Below are 17,568 nucleotides of genomic sequence, written 5' to 3'. Positions count from 1 at the left end.
GGTTCCCCTCCTGACCCCCCTTTCCATAGTGGAGAGGTGATTAGAGACTGGGGGACACTGGAGTCTGAGAAGGTGAAGGCTGCCCCTTGGAGAAGTGCAGATACCCAGTGATCAGGATTAGAAAATGTCTAAACCAGGGATTGGAAAACTGGCAGGGGGGTGTGCACAGACAGTCAGTCCAAAAACCTGCTAAAGTTACATGCAAAATTGTGTGTTCACGAGGGTCTGGCCACTTTTTCCCAGGAGGAGGTCCAAAGATTTTTCAGGTTCTCAGACGGATCAGCGGCCCCCAGAAGTTTAAGGTCCATTTAGAGGTAAGAAGGAAGTGGCCCGACTACAGTGCGCAGCGAGATTATCAAAGGGATGAGGCCTCAGAAGGGGCAGGAGTTTGGGCTCTGCTCCCCTAGACATGTGCCCCATGGGACCCTGGACAGCATCTCCCCACTTCCAGAATCCAGCCCAGATGTGGGGCTCCAACACCCTCTTAGAGAGCTTTTTGGAATAATCCAGAAGTCAGCAGCTCTGGATCCCACTGATCCTCCCTCTTTGGGGATGTTCAGGAGAATTTTGTCTTCGAAAACTTTAGTGTCCTTTTCTGGGGCAGGCTCTTAGAGGACAAAGAGTTTGTAAGTAACGGAACCATCTTCAGGAGGGGAACCTGGAGAGGAAAAGCCAAAGTCTGATGATGAAAGAGGGGCGAGTCTGGAGGAGAGATGCCCCGAACCCGGAGAACCAGCAGCCGTGCTCCTTTGTGGGATGGGGTGATGGTGGGAGAGCAGGTAGAAAGCAGCTGTGAGACCTGCCCCAGGCCTGGAGGCCTCCGGGGAAGGGATTTCATTCTGGGCCCTTGACCCTCCACCAGACAGAGCCTCACTCTTCCAGAGGGAGGCAACAATCCGCTTACAAGGGGTAAACCTTTTCCTGCCCGTGCGGCAACCTAGAAATCTGCAAAAGCAGACCTCCAAGGCCCTGCGTTTAACTGTTTTTTTTTTTTCTTTTTTTTTTGGGGGGGGTAGCCCTGAGCTAATCTGCCACCAATCTCCCTGTTTTTTGCTGAGGAAGACTGGCCCTGAGCTAACATCTGTGCCCATCTTGCTCTACTTTATATGTGGGACGCCTGCCACAGCATGGCTTGATAAGCAGTGGGTAAGTCTGTCTGGGATCTGAACTGGCAGACCCTAGGCTGCCAAAGCAGAGAGCATGAACTCAACCACTGTGCCACCGGGCCACCCCTAACTGGGTTTTCTAAACAAAGGAGTGGGGACCCCTCTCCAGTGAGCTCAGGTGTTTACCTTTGGGTCTTGCTCAGGACACTTCCTCCCCTAAACTCCCTACACCTCCAGCTAACACTGCCTTTCCTCCAAGAGTTGTTTCCTTAGAGCAATGAGAGCAGCCAAGGAGGTTTCCCACTGCTCTCGGTAAGGGCATTTAGATCTACCCTTTCCAAAGGAGGCAATTATCTTATTATCTATCCTCCTCCTCCCATCGTAAAACCTATCTTTTCAGTTTTCTAGGGCCCTCTTCCCCTCTGTTGGCAGACTTTGAGGGTGGGGGGTTGAGAAGGAACACCAATCTTTACCAGAATTTTCCCCACTTAGGAAAAGAAAGGTACTTGGTGCTGGTCCACCATGTTTTCTGCGAGGGTCCACTGACTGACGTACCCAAAGCAGAGCTGGGATCCTGGGGGCTCAGAGGTGGGGGATGTTCTTCCCCATATCTTCAACAAGGGCCAGCACTCCTCTTCCCACTGGGCTCCATCCCAGCCACTAGAAACCGCCCCCACCCCCACCCCCATTCACAGGCTTTCACCATTCCTTCCAGGAGAGGCACAATTTGTTTGTAATTTAACTCTTTCCTGCAGCCCTTGTGGGGGTCCTTTAGAATCTTGCAACAAATGGAGCCACAGGGCAGCTCCCTGCCTGCATCTTTGATAGTTGAGGGAATCTCATGTTGGGAACTCACACACATCATCATGTGAGAAAAAGCGAGTTTTAATTATGTTGGCCATCGGCACAAAAGATCTGGGGGAAGGTTATATATTTTGGGAAAGGGGCTCTGCTGAAATCCCCAGGCTTCATACAATTCCAAACAAAGCCCCACATACGACTTCAATTACCACCAAACATTTCCAGATCCCCTCCCCCAACATAAACCAACACACGCAAACACTTCCAAGTAGGGGTTCTAACTTACTTTCTCTCTTGTCCCAAAGACTGCCAACAAAGGGTGGTAAGGCACCATTTCCTCCATCACCATTGAGCTAAAAAAGCAACCTCTGGGCCAGGGAACATCTCCTTCAGCCCACCCCCAACCAAGTAGGTCTGAGGAGAGGGAAGGAGGAGGTGTGGTTTGGTTAAACTAATAAAATGTTACAACCCTGTTAAATACAATTAAAGGGCTAGATCTCTAGAAGATAATTAAATACACTTTATTATTATGATTATTAGCTTTTAATTTGCACTATTATCAAGAAACAGGAGATGGGGAAAAATTGAGTTATGTGGCATACTTGTTCCACCCCTACCTTTGGTCTTCAAAATCAACCCTCTGGAAATAAAATTCTAAAATATTCCAAATAGTTGAGGGAAATGTCGTGTATTGGAAACTGCAATTCTCATACCAGCGTCAAAGACACTTTAAGAAAAGTCTTGACTTTTATTTGTGGGGGGTAGGGGGAAGATAAGAAACATCTGTTATAAACATTCTATCGATCTTGCGATATAGAATGTCTGTAAACACTCAACCCCACCCCCACAGTCACAAAGAGCCTGTCCAGAGCCTTCTTCCAAAGCAAAGATACCCACCTTTTTTTTCCCTTTCTGGATAAGTTTGAAAAGAAACCAGTCTTTTGTCAAAGGAAACTTAAAGCCCCACCAGCCCATTCGTCCCCTCCCTCCAACCCAACCCATTTTTATTACTTTTTGAAAAAAAAATAAAGCCCAAACAACAACAAAAACCCATACATAACACACAAACCAACCCGCAAACTGCTAACCTGAAATGCAAGAGAAGACATTCGGTTGGGGGACGCGGGGCGAGGACTGCAGGGGAAGGAAGGGGAGAGATTCAAGGGCATTTCTGAACCCCACCGTTTGCGAGCTAAGGCTCCCCCTAAAAATGGAGGCAGTCACGATCGGTACTCAAGGTGGGGGCGGGGGGGGGGGGAGATGTTTTGTTTAAAACACACTTCACAACGCACTTTCTGCCCACTCCAGGCGCTTGGGGCAGCGAGTTAAGAAGAAAAGTCAAAGAGAAAGATCTTCCTGCCTGCAGGGGAGTGGGGGCCGCTCCACACCCGGTCTCCGCCCTCTCCCCACCACCCGACCCGTGGGTGTGGGGTTTTTTCCCCACGTCTTCATCTCCGTTGGGAAGGTTCCAAAGATGGAGTGAAGGAGACAGGACAAGTGAGAGAAAGGGAGAAAATGAAATAAGACAAAACAAGAAGAATCCAAGACCTGTTCAAAAATACCCAACAGCTCCCACAGGCCCAGCGGCAGTGAGAAGGCTCACAATTTGGCTTTAGAAGTTGAATGAAAGGAACTCCCAACTTCTCGCAGCCAACAGCTCTTCCAGCAGGCCCAGCCCTGCCAAATCACCAAAACTTCGAACCAAAGTAGGGGGTGGCGTTTGAAAACGGGCACTGAAGAAAGGAGAGACCTCCCTCAGCGCCTCCTCTACCCATTCCTCAGCCCTGGCGCCCCTCGCTGCTCCTTTTTTTTCTTTTTTCTTTTAAATAGAAAATATATAATTAAATTTACAAAGACTATTTACAGTTTTAATTACAAACCTGGCGGGGTGTTGGGCAGAGTTCTCTTTAAAAAGCGACCTAAAAAAGAAATGGTTTCGATTGTTCTTTATTTAAAAAAATAAAATAAGGAGTCTGTAGGAGCCCCCCCTCGCGCGGAGGAAAGCTCCGGGCGGCCCCGGCCTGGGGACGCGGCGCAGGGGCGCCCGCTCACACGGTGGTCTCGCCGTGCCGGCTGTTGGTGAGACGGGTGTAGAACTTCCTCCAAGAGTGCAGCGTCTTGCCAGACCAGATCCAGAAGCCCGACGTGATGCCCACGATGAGCGTCATGAGGTATTTGATCATGTAGACGGTGAAGTCGGGCGACATGCGCGGCGTGTAGTGCGCCGGGCACGGGATGGCCAGGCTCTTGCAGTGCTGGCTCACCCACGAGCGCTCCCAGTGCTCTCGGAAGGCCTGCTCGTAGAAGTAGCAGGCGATGACGATGGTGGCGGGCACCGTGTAGAGCACCGAGAACACGCCGATGCGCACCATGAGCCGCTCCAGCTTCTCCGTCTTGGTGCCGTCGTGCTTCATGATGGTACGGATGCGGAAGAGAGACACGAAACCAGCCAGGAGAAAGGACGTGCCTATGAACAGGTAGACGAAGAGCGGCGCCAGCACGAAGCCCCGCAGCGGGTCCAGGCTGTTGAGGCCCACGAAGCACACGCCGCTCAGCAGGTCGCCGTCAATCTGGCCCATGGCCAGGATAGTGATGGTCTTGACGGCCGGCACGGCCCACGCCGCTAGGTGAAAGTACTGCGAGTTGGCCTCGATGGCCTCGTGGCCCCACTTCATGCCCGCCGCCAGGAACCAGGTAAGCGACAGAATGACCCACCAGATGGAACTGGCCATGCTGAAGAAGTACAGCATCATGAAGAGGATGGTGCAGCCCTCCTTCTTGGTGCCCTGCACCACCGTGCGGTAGCCGTCCTCAGAGAAGCGCTCGTTGCACACCACGCGCTCCTGGAGCACGAAGCCCGCGATGTAGGCCACCGAAACCATAGTGTAGCAGCCAGACAGAAAGATGATGGGCCGCTCGGGGTAGCGGAAGCGCTGCATGTCCACCAGGTACGTGGTGACCGTGAAGAAGGTGGAGGCGCAGCACAGCACCGACCAGGTGAGGATCCAGAGGCGCGCGAAACGTGTCTCCTCCTGCGAGAAGAACATGGAGCCGTCCGGCCGCGCCGGCTCGCAGGGCGCCGCGCAGTCGCGCTCGCCCAGGAACTTGTAGCTGAGATAAGACGGCACCTTGAGGACCCGCGGGCAGTGGAACGGGTGCTCCAGCGTAGCGTAGCGCGGGGGCGAGCCGCCGCCGCCCGGGCCGCCCGGGGTGCCACCAGCACCCGGCTGCAGGCCTGGCGGCGGCGCGGTAGTAAGCAGCGCGGGAGCGCCGTCCTCGGAGTGGTTCTGGCCCACGCAGATCTGCTCCGCGCCGTGGCGCGGGAAGTGCTCGCAGCGCAGGCGCTCGGGCCACTGGAAACCGAACTTGTTCATGAGCGCCTCGCAGCCCTGGCGCGCGCGCTCGCAGATGGAGCGGCACGGCGGGATGGCCTGCTCCAGCACGGTGCATACGGGTGCGTACATGGAACACAGGAAGAAGCGCAGTTCGGGCGAGCACTGCACCTTCACCAATGGGTAGAACTGGTGCACCTCCAGGCCCGCGTCCTCCTGGTTCGTATGGCCCAGAAGATTGGGCATGATGGTCTGGTTGTAGGCGATGTCCGTGCACAGCGGGATGGAGATGGGCTGGCAGAAGCCGTGGTCTGGGATGGAGATGCCCTTCTCTCCGTGGAACTGGGCCGGCCCGGCGGCGGGCAGCAGCAGCAGCGGCAGCAGCAGGCGGGGCAGGGCGCTGCGGGGCCGCATGCTGGCCGCCGCCCCCCACCCGGCTCCCGGGAGCCCCCCGCCCCCGCCCCCAGCCCCGAGACCGCGCGCCTTCCCTGCCGCCGCCTCGCCGCGGCCGCCGCCTCCCGCGCCTCTTTGCAAACTTTGCTCGCGGCCGCAGAGTTGGGGAGGCCGGGCGGGGGAGGGGGCGGCGCGCCCGCCCGCTAGCTCGCCGCGGTCGGACTGAGCGGCCGGAGACACCGCGCGCTGCTTGCCCTCTCCTCTTCTTCCTCCTCTTCTCGCCTCTCCCCTCCCTTCTCCGCCCAGCGACTCCTTTGTGCCTTCCTCCAGCCCTCACCTCGGCCTCTCCGATCCCAATTAGTCGGTTTCAAGGGGGCCCCCGCCGGCGGCCCCGCCCTCTCCTCTGCCCCCCAAAAAAGGGATCCTTGAAACCGCCCCGTCGAGCTCTAAGCACCATCCCAAAATGTGCTCTTGGCCAATCAGATTTAAACCCAAGGGCCAGCCCCGAGGGCTGGATTGGTCGACCACAACATAATGAGATCAGAAACCAGATGCCAACAAAACTTTCCCCCCCCTTTTGCTTTTTAAAGAGACAAGCTATTATTATATTAAGGGCTGTTTGCCCAGCACGGGATTTCTCCGGAGTCGTGGCGGCGAGATCCGGAGACACACATTCCCCAGAACTGCGGCGGACCCAAGCCACTCAAACCTGGATTTCTCTTCTTCCGGGGGCCAAGGCGCTCTCCGGGGTAGGGCCTCTTTAAATCCTTGCCTCCGCCCCTGCTTCTCGAACCCCACCTATTCCAGTCCAGTTTTTCAGATCAAGTGAAAAAAATCTCAAGTTTGAAAATTTTAAAAAAGAGGGGAGAGACTTAAAAAATTAACAGTTGACAAAGACTTTTCTCTCAGTCCTTTCTCTTGGAGTCCAGACAAAAGTTTCACTTCAGCCTATATGTAGACCCCTAGGAGTTTGCCTCGCCCCTCCCCCTACATACACCCTTTAAATAACCCTCTGAAAAATGAGAGCCTGTCTCTTTAAGAGGCTCTTAAAGGGGCCTGGACTCCGGGGCGTAATTGCCCCGTAGCGAGCACAAAGGAGCCCATTATGGTTCTTTGTGTTCGGTGGCACCTCAAAGTGAGAAAACTCAGGAACTCAGAGGCCCAGAGCTGGAGGGTTGGGGCGGGGGTGCGAGGGGGTGAGATGAAGGAGAATGGCCCAGTGCTGCGGCTTCTCCCTCTCCCTTCTTCCGAGGCAAATCTTAATTATGCAAAGTAAAGTTTAGTTGCCATAACGAGGAGGTCTTAATCGAAGGTTAATAGTGGGGGGTGGGGGGTGACGGGCAGTTTTGAGTGAAGAGATGACTCTCTTAGGCCGTTTGGGAGAATTTTCCTCCTCCCTGCCCACCTCTGCCTCCGCCCCCTAAAAGCTTCCACAGATCGTCTCCAGGGAGAGAGGGAGTTTTACCCAAACCTTAAGTGATTCCACACCAGAAGGGGGTGGTGTGCGTGGCAAGGGAGGAGACTGGGGGGTTGTGGTGCCTCATCCCCCTCATCTCTCACCTGGTTGGGAGTGGGTGGCGGTGGCCAGCAGGGTTCCTGCTAGTTTAGAAAGGTTTTCTTCTTTTTTCCCCTTTCTAGGATTTTAAATTCGAGAGGGGGGAGTCTGGGGAGGAGATGGGGGAATTTGCATGTAAATCTCCTGGGCCTGGTACTGGATGATGGATCAATTATTTCTATTGTCTCTCCCGAGGGAAGGGGGGCCACTTAAAAAGAAGAAAGAAAATTGAGTTTAGAAAGCCCCTTTGCTTCTCAGTAAGGGCCAAATCCTCCCAGCCTGGCGAGCTGCTTTCTGCTCCAATCTGGAAAAGAGTTGCTTTAAAAACAAAAAACAAAACAAACAACAACAAAGAAATGTAAGAGAAAGAAAGGAGTAGGGAGAAGGAAGGAAAATTCTAAGTAGATACATACAATGGAACCAGGTTTGACAGGGTTTGAAATTTTTTTTCTTGATTGAATGGCACACAGATTTTCAGCGTCTTTACAATGTGAAAATGCTCCCTTTCATATCCTTCTCCTTATTGTAGGAAGAAGTTGCCTTTTCACTGCTTCAGGAAGAAAGTTGTGCTTCAGAATCGGGGGGCTGTGCCTTTCCTCTCCATTCCGTGTCCGTTCCGCCTTCGTCCCAGAGCAGTCTGGGGATGGGCAAGTTGTGCTCTCCTGCTCTGTGCTCTAACTAAGCCAGAGGTGCTGCTCCTTTAGATCTCCCCACCTACTCTACCTCCAAAGCACCTCTAGAGCTGGTAGGTACCAAGACCCTGAGCTGAGCAGTGAAGACAAAAATGAGTAAGACCTGCTCCTACAGTTAGGAAGCTCACAGTCTGAAAGGGAATTGACAGCAAATCTCCAGTGGAAATGCAGCATCTGCAGTGTCCTTCAATGACAAGCCCGTTTTCCTGCCCTAGGGCCAGGCTTGAGTGACAGTTATCCCTTCCCCAGCCACCCCCAAGGCAGAGAGGGAGCTGCAAAAAAGAAATAAAAGACTTTCATTCATTCAGTCAACCTTTCATTCCTTCAACACACTTTTATTGAGTCTTCTGATTTCAAACCACCGTGGAAGGTGCTGGGGCAATATAGAGAAAAATGACGGCATCTCTGCCCTTCAAGAGTTTACAGCAGGGGCCAGCCCCGGTGACCTAGTCCTTAAGTTCAGTGCGTTCCGCTTCAGTCGCTGGGATTCAGTTCCCAGGCGTGGACCCACATCACTGTCTGTAAGTGGCCATGCTGTGGCAGCAGCTCACATACAAAAAGAGGAAGATTGGCAGTGGATATTAGCTCAGGGTGAATCTTACTCAGCAAAAAAAAAAAAAGAGTTTACAGTATCCTAGAAGTAAAGTGATTCTGTGAGGATGTTACATTTATCTAGCATTTTTACATGAAATCAGAAATCACATTATTTCATGATTACTCTTGCCCTTCATGTGAGGGACTTGAGTGTGAACAGGACCAGAAGGTGCATCTTCAGACTGCAGGCTTGCCCACTGCGCCATCTACTCCACCAACCTACAGGAGACCTGTAACTAAAGGAAGTGAACAGACTCTCAGTTTAAATGCTTCATGATGTGCTTGGATAGACATAGCACTTACTTTTTTTTTTAAATTAGCTTGAGCGTTGACCTGAACCTGATCTCTAATTCTACCACTGACTATGTGGCCTTGGAACAGTCACTTCACTTCTTTGAACCTGTTTCCCCATCTGCAAAGTGGAAATAAGCCAGATTTTAAAAATATGAGACTACACCTCCAAAATAATTTCAGAATGACAAAAATAAATTTCATAATCATAAAGCACCTTTCAAACAAGAGGTTACAAGAATTAAACATTTATTCAGCAAGTATCCTTGGATACCTAGGGTAATTGCTACCATTTAGTAAGCTCCTATGAAGCACTGCACACACACTGTGTGTGCCTGCAAAGTAGGCGTTGTGCTGTGTCTATGGATGAAGAATCTGACCTTAGGTGAGATGTGGCAATTTTCTCAAGGTCACATAGGAAGTGGCAGAGCTGAGATTTAAACCCAGGCCTGCTTGGTTCTTAAAGCTTTGCTCTGTCTGCAGTGCCACACAGCCCCTAATGTCTATAAGAACTGTGTGCTTTATGCACTTAACAAATATTCACTGACCACCAGATCCATCCCCTGTTTCTGTGGAGCTTATATTCTAGTAGGAGAGACTCACATTCATCACATAGTCACTTAAATATGTAAAATTGCCCCAGGATTCATGGGAATGAATATGCTGTGAAGGGATGTGCTATGAAGGGAAAATGTATGGTGGGGTGAGAGTATATGGGGGAGGGAATCTGACTGAGTTGGGGAGGGCAGCAGAGCCCTGTGTGGTTGGAGTGAGGAGTAAAATAGGACCAGGTAAAGAGAGGCCAGCAGGTGTCAGATCATGTGTGAGGTGCTAGGTGTAGAAATGTGAACCTACAATCTCAAGGCAGGGATAGGCATTCCACAGAAGGAAGGGCGTGTGCAAGGGCGTGGTAGGGTGAAATAGAGGGAATGGGCAAGGAGCACAAGTATACAAGTATTTTGGCACTGTTAGAGCCTCATGTACACCTGGCAGAGGGAGGACAGAGGAGGTTTTAAATAAGCAGGGACTAAGGACTGTGCAGACAACCTGGACTCCTGGAGATGGAGACACACTGGAGTGTTTAGGGAAGGAAAATGGTCATACTTGTTTTACACAGGGCATCTGGGCAACCGTGAGGAGCATGACTTGGCTGAGTCAGAGATACCAGTTAGGAATAGATTACAAGAGACCAGGCAAAAGATGCTGAGGGCATCAACTGAGCCTTGGCGGTCTTGATGAAGAGGAGAGAGAATAAGAGAGGAGGCCAACCAAGTTTCTGAGCTACATGCCCTGATGTCATTAACCAAGCTAGGACATGCAGGGACAGGGTGGGTAATGAGCACAGTCAAGCCAGGCCAAGCCTATGGCAGGTCCAGGGGAAAGTGTCCAGAAAACAGGTGGATAGTCTAACTCAGTGCCCGGGAGGGAGCACTGGACTAGCTTTAGATCTGGTACCGTTAGCCTAGGGTTGGAGCTATCTGCATGACTAAGATCACCTGGGGAAGGTGGATTGGGAGAGAAGAGCAAAGCTTTAGGGATGCTAACATTTAAGGACCATGGGGCTGAGGAGGAGCAAGACTGAAAAGGGGTGGCGGGACCAGGAGAGAAGGTCACACGGCTTGTTTTTCCTGGTCTCAGAGCCTAAAGTCAGAATTTTTATTGACTGGGTTTCAGTTGTGAGAATTAAATGAGATAGCATATGGCACTCACTTGACCTGATGTTAGGCTAAAACTGGTACATAATAGCTATTACTTTTATCCAATAAATTATTGAGTACCTACTATACGCAAAGCAAAGTCAGCAGAGACCCAGGCTCCAGTTTCAGGAAGCTTATAGTCTAGTGGGTAACAATCTGCCAGCGAACCGGACTGCTATTTCTCATTGGGAAAAATTTCTGGCTGGTCTTGGGCTCCTGCTGTGGCCTGGAGGTGTAGGTATCCCCAGTGCACCGTGCCAATGCCACTTCTCCCCCAAATCCTGGGGCATGTTAATCATCTCTCGGCTTACAAATCTGATATCTGGGATAATTGTTGATTGCCCACTGTCTTGAGACGCTACACACTCCATTCTGTGGCATGGTCTGCTGGAGCAAAAATCTCAGCCTGACAGGAGAGCTATTTGCTGGTGGAGAAGACAGAAACCTGGCCTGGGGCACAGAATGTCTGGGCTGCAGGCCTGGCTCCCCCCCACACCTGCTGAGTGGCCTTAGGCACGTCATTTTTCCTTCCTCAGCTCCAGCTCTCTCATCTATATAAAGCGATTGTAAAAACATTTATTGATTTTACCTTTGGGCCAGATGTAGGGAGCTGTGAGACTAATAGGTCAGGATCATTGAAGCTTGCTTGATGCCACCTGGACAAGGTGAAAGGCTTGTGTGTTACAGATATGTAAAATGACAGCCAGCCAGCAATATCCAAGACACCACAGGCATGCTCAGAGAAAGCACAGGGAAGTTCTCCCAGCTAAGGAAACCTGGGGGACTCAGCCCAGGGCTCCCCACTCATGCAGAAATCCTCTTGTCTCTGGTCTTTCACTTTGCCAAGGGGAAGAGTCCGCTCATTGCATGTGTCCCTGTCTCCTTGCTTCTTTGCTGTTAGAATCTCTTTCTTCCAGAACAATTATTCTAGCAGAGTTATGAGTCCCCTCTTTGTTTCCTCAGTCCTGGGTCAGTATTCTTTCCTTCTCGAAGCACAGAGCTCCCTCCATCCTAAAGGAGAATTGGTGTGTGTATTTGTTTAGGAGGGGGAGGAGTGAGGAAGAGAACATAATTTCAGATACTTTGAGATCCTTAAAGGCTTTATTCTTTGAGTAGTAAAAATACTGTCAATGGAGTAGGTCCTAGACACTCTGTAGAAAACAGGTTTGAGCCTTCAGAGAATCTAGTTGGTTCTGCCCTCCCCAAACCCACGAAGTTCTCCTTCTGCTGTGTGAGAGTCTCCCTTTTCCTCCTCTCTCCCTGAGCCTGGCCACCAAGACCTGGAATCCAGCTTCAGGAGAGATACTAAATTCCCTCTCCCTGAACTCCAGCTTCCACTTGGCTCTCAGGGAACCAGCCCTTAGAAATCAGCCACAGAATAATCAGGAGGTCTAGGACTCCCGGAGCCACGTGCTCTGCCCTCTCGTAGGTCCCCTTCAGTACAGTCCACCCACCCCCTGCGGAGTTCCAAGGCTGCCCCTGGCTCTGGGGACCGAGGGAGAGGGGACTTGGCACAGTATAGCTGTTATCCCCTTTATCTCTCTAGCATCCTTCCCCAAGGTCTCTGGATGGCAAAATGGGCCATAAAAGGATTAAACAGATATAACAGATGATCTATTAATTAAAGACTTTAATTAGCCCAGGCCTAGGCTGAACCAGAGCAAGGTGTGGGCTGCTCAGAGCAGACTAGGGAAAACAAAGCTGGAAAGTCAGTGCTGAGTTTGGTTAGTGAGGCTCTTGGGGCTGACTGCCTTCTTGGCCCAGGAAATAGGAGTCCCTGGGAAGGAATGAGTCAGATATTTTGTCTTCTGGAAGCTTCTAGAACCTAGTGCACAGAGGAGAGGAATGAGAGAGCCTGAATCACAGACTTGTAGGTGTAGAGGGGTCTTCAGGGGAGATGGGGGTGAGGGTGCTCACTGGGGAAGGAGGACCAAGACAGGTTTGCTTCCGACTGGGGCTCCCCTCCTGCTCCAGCAGAACACACGCTTGCATTCCTGGCTGCACCCCATTTCCTAGCCTGTTTTTTCTTTTCCCTCTTTCCTTCTTTCTACTCTCCCTTCTCCCCTTTTCCTCCAGGCTGGGTCACCTCACCCCCTCCCTTTTCTCTTTCCTGTAACTTAAGCTGTTGTTGGGAGTTGGAGGAGCCGGGCTGGTTTGAAAGGAGGCCCCACTGCTTTTCAGGGAGGAATTGAAACCATGGAGCTGGGGGTGAGGGGAGGCAGAGGGGGAGGGGGCGACTTGAGAAATCAAAGCGGCTGCAGCTCCATCTGGGAAACCAACTTTGATTTACTAGCAAGGACCTGGCTCTCCACCACCCCCCCAACCCAGCCCTGCCCACTCCCCCTCCTTCCCTGGACTTTGCTTTGTGGTGATAACTGGGGGGTGGGGGGGCTGACTCCCTCTCCCAGCCTGAAAGCCTGTTCTTGTTCTGGGAGAACCAGCCTGGAGGAGCAAGGCCGGGGGGACCCTGGCTAAATGGGGCTGCAGATGCTTCTAAAGGGGGCCCCGAGTGTCAGGAGCTGAGTGTGGGAGGGGACCCCGGGGAAGGAGGAGAGCCCCTCAGCCCAGGCAGCCTGGCTCTGCAGGCTTGGCACAAATCCTCCCCAGAGACGTGGGGCTGGGGAGGAGGCGAGTGCTCTTCATGTCTATGGCCTTTCCCTCAGAACCGGGCGTAGGAGCCAAAGAAATAAAATGACTGAGAAAGAAAAGGAAAATCTATTGTAGTAGACGATTTCGTGTGGAAATTCAGTGTGGGCTGAATTCTCTTCTCTATCAAATCCTTAAACTCCTCAAGGTCTAAGGTGTTGTGTAAGGGAACCTCTGCAATCAAAATAGGGTCCCCAGAGTCCTGAACGTTGGTGCCAGGGTCAGAACAGACAACAAAGTGAGTCACAACTGAAGGAAATGGTCACGCATGCTGTTGACTGACCACCTAGTCCTTCTCACTGGGGGGCGTAAACCCCTGGACTCTGGGGTTCCAGGCAGAGCCCCCTTCCCCTGCACCCCTACCTTACTGGTATTTTTCAGGGTTCAAGCATCCAACCTTCAGGACTAGCTCTCAGGAAGGAGAGGAAGAGGCTATTCAGCATGTGCCCCCCACAAATTGAGCCTTTTGGAGCTCACAGCACTATGTGGGGCTGCCCCATCACAGCTCCTGCCCCCAGAACAATGTTCTTCAAAGCCTAGAGTCCACACACATCAGAATTATGGGAGAACGGGCACTGGGGCAGGAGTTGCCTATTAGAAATACAGATTCCTGGGCCCTCCCAATGAGAGGAATTTATAATCCCCAAGTGATTCTTATGCACACTCTAGAGCTATCTGCTTTCCAGACCACTTAATTAGCTTTCAGAGCCCTGGTTAATCTTGGCAGCTGCCTCGTCCTGCTCTGTCCCCTACTCCAAACTCATTCAACTGCCCTTCAAAATCTAACCCCAATGTATCTTTCCAGCATTAACTTCTAGTGCACTTGCCCCATTGTGGTGGACAAGATGGCCTGCATCCATTCCTACCTCCTTCCAAGTACCTTCCTGTACTGCAGAGGCTGAAGAGCCAAAACCCTCATCTCTCAACCTCCCTTGCAGCTAGAGTTCTGGATGCACACAGCATTCATTTGAGACTTGGTAGAGGGAAGGGAGATAAGGTTCTTGCTGCTCTGGCCATTTCTGTTGGCAGACAAAGTCCTGGAATGGGGTTTTTCCTGCAGCAGCACCCAGTGTTCAGTCTCTGTGACAGCAGTAACAGCTTGGCGCTGACTCCAACGGGGCTATGGGGTTGCATCCTTGACCTTAGTTCCAGTGGCAGCCTCCTGATTCTCCCTACCTGATTGTGGCAGAGGTGGCAGCTCCTACTGGAGGATCATTTCCGTGGCGTCATTATAAAGTCTGCTCCTCCAGTTCACGCAACAATTTTGCAAGCACCTAATTCCCTGTTGTCTTAGTCAGCTTGGGCAACCATAACAAAATCCCATAGACTGAGTGACTTAAACAACAGAAATTTCTTTATCTCAGTTCTGGAGGCTGGAAGTCCAAGATCAGGGTGCCAGCATGGTTGGGTACTGGTGGACTCTCTTCCTGGCTTGTAGATGATGGCCTTCTCACTGTGTGCTCACAAGACCTTTCCTTGGTGTGTGTGTTGTAGAAAGAGAAATCTTTCTCTCTTCCTCTTCTTACAAAGCCATCAGGCCTACTGAATTCGGACTCCACCCTTATGACTTCAGTTAACCCTGATTATTTCCTAAAAGCCCTATCACCAAGTACATTTACATTGAGGGTTAAGGCTTCAACATATGAATCTGGGGGATACACAATTCAGTCCATAGCCCCTGTATTAAATATCCTTCTGCAAAAAGTAGCCAGAATGGTTTCTGTTTCTTGCACCAAATCCTGACTTTACCCACGAACTAGACAGAGCAGAACCCTTAGTACTTTCACACACTATGTCCTTGTCCCAGTGGGGCTTTTTTAGAATGCCCTTCTACCTTTGTAAATCCTGTAAGGCCCCTTCTCTGTGATGCTTCCCTGATGCCATTCCCACCCTCCTTTCTCTGGATCTATGCTTAACTTATGGTATTTGGTATGTGTTATTTATATATGTCTAATTATCCCCCACATGCACACACACACTCTCAACAAGATGGCCTTTTGAGGGCAGAGGCTGTGTGTGAATTTTTGCGCACACTCTAGTGTGCACCTGTAATAGGTGGTATATAGTAGGTCTCGGTAAACATTTAAGTGAATCAATGTCCTCTATAAGTAGGACGGGGCCTGAAGAACTCCCTAGGCTGGGTAGTCTAGGACTCAAGCATCCTGCCCTGGACACCCAGCCCAACCCCCTTACCCTGACCACCTTGCCCATTTCTGGAACCCACACTTAGGGCAGCGAGAAGCTAAGCTCTGAGGAAGAGAAATGAGCAAGCCAGGTTCCTAGGGTCCAGGTTTCCAGCCTCCAGTTTTGACAAGATTATCCATATTTAACTGCAAATATGTTCTGGTCCCCATTCTGAGAAGGAGTGAAGGGGAAAACAAGTTTAACATCATGGAGAGAACCCATGAAGTGGATCCGGGAGACGTAAGTGCTGGGGTTCTAGCCTTGGTACTTACTAATTCTCTGACCTTCAGTGAGTCATTTTGCTTCTCTATCAGTTTCTCCATCTGCAGAATGGGTACAATAAATCTGTCTTGTTCCCTTTGAAGGGAGGATTGAATGAGAAAATGGATTTGTAGGGACAATTGCTTTGGGAGAGGAAGCTTAGGGTGGTCACGCTGCTCTGTAACCTGGAAGCAGAATGTCAACCAGAGGTCACCCAGAGGCCTGAACACAGGCACATGAGGAAGACCTCCTAATGAGGCGGTGTGCTGGGGCGGAGCACTGGCCTCCACAGGAAGAAGAGGTTTGAATCTCAGCTCTCTACTTCCTCACTACATTCCCCCGGACAGGTCACTCAAGCACGCGGAAGCTCAGGCTCTTTATCTATAAGTTGGGGATATTAATCTCTCTCAAGGGTTGGGAGGATCAGATGAAGTGGTAAGTGAGCAGTAACTTCACTTAATGGACGCTCAATACAAGTCTTTCATATTGCTTTTCCTCCTCTCCCTAGAGCAGGGAGAGGGAGCTGCAGAGGAGGTTTTTCAGGGAAATTGGGGCAGGTGTCAGACCTCTAAGACCCGAGGGGTTCAGGATGCCCACCGCTGCACCCTCACCCCCGCCCCACCCCTGTTCCTCCCCTCCCCAGCCCTCATGGCTGGGTCACTCTGATTAACCCTTGAGGAAGTCTGTGGCCTGAGAGCTGGCAGTATAGAGGGACAAATATACCAATGCTGGGTTAAAGTCAAAATCTAGAGAGGACTTCAGTTGTTGGGACAGTGACAAGGCCTCGCTGCAACTGGGGCTGACCCAGTCACTCTCCAGGCATCCCTCTTTTGACACCCTCCCCAACTCTACTAAACCTCTCTAAGCATCCCAAAAGGAGAGAAACGACTCATTAGGAAGCAAAGAAAGAGATCAGGGCCTCAGCTGAGCCCTCTGAATACCTCCTTTTGTTGGGAAGGACCTTAATGTTGAGCAGCTTCTGGCAGGACCCAAGGGAGGACTTGGGAGAGGCAGGTCCTGCCTTGTGGACGGGGGTCACTGGGAGGAGAAGAAAACACACTTCCCTCCTCTCTCCAGGAAGCTTTCCTTCCCTGCAGCTGGTGCCCCAAGGATCCCCCCACCCCGCTCCATCCAGGCCCTTCCCTTAGAGAGAGCCTGCTGAGCTTGGAATGAGAAGAATCTGAACTACAAACAGACCTCCCAGAGGCACCCCCAACTCTCCTCTAACCACTCCAGGCCAGCAAAAGGCTGGCTTCCTGGAGTGGAGACTGACGAAGAGGCAGGGCTGGGGTTGGGCTATGGAGAAGGGGCCCGGTGGGGGGACTTTTTTCCTGGAGAGGGAGGGGAGGGAAGGATTGAGGGCAGGGTAGGGACTAGGCCATACAAGGACCATATTTTCCAAACCAAAAATCCGAACCGGTAAGAGTATCCCTGCAGAGGCCATGGGCCTGAGGGGTTGAAGCCAAGCCTGGCCTACAATCTAAGCTGTGAGGTCCCTAACCCAGGAGTGACAAACAGTCACCCAAATACAGCCCAGGAGGAGAGAAAGAACCCCGTCAGCCCCTCCCCCTCCCCGGCTCTTCCCCTCTCCTCCTCTCTCTCTGCCTATCTGAAACACTCAGGGGTGGTAGGCCAGGGAGGGTGTTCTAGCCCCTCCAGGAGACAGGCTCTCCCAGTCCTCAGTCTCAGACTGAGTCTGAGAAGACTATGAATGAGCCATGAGGAGTTGCAGGCAGGGGCTGGAATCAGGAAAGATGGAGAGACCAGCCAGAAGGACCAAAGGCACAGAGCCAGAGGGGTCCTCCCTCCTGCCTGCCACACTTCCCCAGACCCTGGCCTCCTGCCCACTGTCCCCCTAGCCTCCCTACCCCAACCTGGACTCAGCCTGGGGCTTTGATGTGAGTTAGCCAGGGCTGTCAGTGCCCACGGATGCCCAGGCAGTGTATTAGAGGGGGTGACCCTGGGGAGGTGACCAGGACAGAGGCCGCTGGAGCTGGAAGCTGCCTTAGGCACGAT

General features: G+C 51.7%; 1 protein-coding gene across 1 annotated transcript; it reads right to left on the bottom strand.

The window, feature by feature from the left end:
- Positions 1 to 2,131: 2,131 nt before the first annotated feature.
- FZD2 (frizzled class receptor 2) lies at positions 2,132 to 5,767 on the bottom strand. The gene has a single exon (XM_046674526.1). It carries the CDS (start codon positions 5,651 to 5,653, stop codon positions 3,956 to 3,958), a length of 1,698 nt encoding a protein of 565 aa, XP_046530482.1. The 5' UTR covers positions 5,654 to 5,767; the 3' UTR covers positions 2,132 to 3,955.
- Between the last annotated feature and the right edge of the window lie 11,801 nt (positions 5,768 to 17,568).

Source organism: Equus quagga, chromosome 11 (genome assembly GCF_021613505.1).
Source record: "Equus quagga isolate Etosha38 chromosome 11, UCLA_HA_Equagga_1.0, whole genome shotgun sequence".
Taxonomy (NCBI): Eukaryota; Metazoa; Chordata; class Mammalia; order Perissodactyla; family Equidae; genus Equus; species Equus quagga.
This window is presented reverse-complemented; position numbering and strand designations above follow the sequence as displayed.

Coding starts and splice junctions, on each gene's coding strand:
- FZD2 (XM_046674526.1), bottom strand. CDS start 5,653: ATGCGGCCCCGCAGCGCCCTGCCCCGCCTGCTGCTGCCGCTGCTGCTG.